The sequence below is a fragment of the Cannabis sativa genome, chromosome 6 (assembly GCF_029168945.1).
Source record: "Cannabis sativa cultivar Pink pepper isolate KNU-18-1 chromosome 6, ASM2916894v1, whole genome shotgun sequence".
Classification (NCBI taxonomy): Eukaryota; Viridiplantae; Streptophyta; class Magnoliopsida; order Rosales; family Cannabaceae; genus Cannabis; species Cannabis sativa.
In genome coordinates this window covers 10,331,008-10,332,438 of record NC_083606.1, presented here as the reverse complement: position 1 = coordinate 10,332,438, position 1,431 = coordinate 10,331,008, and the positions used below count along the sequence as shown (strand labels likewise).

General features: G+C 31.0%; 1 protein-coding gene across 1 annotated transcript; it reads right to left on the bottom strand.

Annotated features, from left to right (window-relative positions):
* Positions 1-669: 669 nt before the first annotated feature.
* LOC133039142 (DEAD-box ATP-dependent RNA helicase 9-like) lies at positions 670-1,005 on the bottom strand. The gene has a single exon (XM_061117971.1). It carries the CDS (start codon positions 1,003-1,005, stop codon positions 670-672), a length of 336 nt encoding a protein of 111 aa, XP_060973954.1.
* Positions 1,006-1,431: the final 426 nt, after the last annotated feature.

Here is a 1,431-nt window from a genome sequence, read left to right as displayed (position 1 = left end):
ATTCCATTGAAATGTCATTCCAATACTTTAAAATAAAACCAAACAAAGGAATGGAATGAAAATTATTTTCTTTCTATTTTGTTACCTCCAACCAAACGCCATCTTAAATGTATTTTTCGAAATAAGACAGGGTACTAAATAAGTATATTTTCTTTTTTAAAATATATATTAAAGCCGAATCGAAAGCGGAGGGAAACGAATCTAAAGTTTAGGCAAAATCATATTAATAAAGTTAGGTAGTAAATGTATACCTTCTTTTTACAAAATCACATTTACTATCTACATATTGCTCAGTATACCTTCTTTTTACTAAATCATATTAATAAAGTTAGGTAGTAAATGTGATTTTGTAAAAAGAAAGTATGCTGAGCAATATGTTATGCATACCCCTTTATAACAACCCTACATAATTAAATAACATAATAGTTACAATACCAAACTCTTATTATCAACTTCTTCACTACCTATATATATTATGAACAGAGAATAACAATTAACTCACTCACACCTATTTATCACTGGTTAAATTCAAGTAATAAAATACATACAAATTGAATTTATGAGTATGAAAAATAATAAACTTATTATAGTTGTGACGTTGTTGTTATGCCTTATTGGATTAACCAAGATGGCCAAAGCTGATCATCATCACAATGATGATGATCATCATCAAAAAGGTCTCTTACTACCCGAAATCCTACCCAAATTACCTAAGCCATCATTGCCACCACTACCCTCTTTGCCAAAACTTCCATCTTTGCCACCACTACCCTCTTTGCCAAAACTTCCATCTTTGCCACCACTACCCTCTTTGCCAAAACTTCCATCCTTGCCGAAACTTCCAACTTTGCCACCACACTCTTTGCCGAAACTTCCAACTTTGCCACCACACTCTTTGCCGAAACTTCCAACTTTGCCACCACACTCTTTGCCATCACTGCCACCATCAATTTTACCCAAAACACCACCTCGATCAGCTTCATCTCCAAAATCATTACCCAGCATATTACATAAATCACCACCACCACCATCTTAAATTCATCATTAGTCAGGCCCCTCAAATATGAAACTTGAATTAAAATAAAGGAAAAGTAATATATTTATGTACTTATGTATACATAATATGATGGAATATGTAGTTTACTGTACATTTTCATCAATCTATTAAATATTTACTTATATGTTATTTTCATTGTTCTAATTATTAATGTTTGTTCATCTCGAGTTATGTAATATGTATAATTATCTACATATGTTCAGAATAAATAATTGTTACTATTTGTGTGTATGTACTTATTAGTGCCTCGTCCGACAATGAATTCAGTGCAATGAAATTCTAATAAGAATATTGGGATGATTAGTAAATCTATGTATGCATATTGAATGACTAAAGTAAATTTGTATAATTATATTTAGGGGTAAGTTGAAAAA

Excerpts from the sequence above, each read along its gene's own strand:
- LOC133039142 (XM_061117971.1), bottom strand. The coding sequence starts at position 1,005 with ATGCTGGGTAATGATTTTGGAGATGAAGCTGATCGAGGTGGTGTTTTG.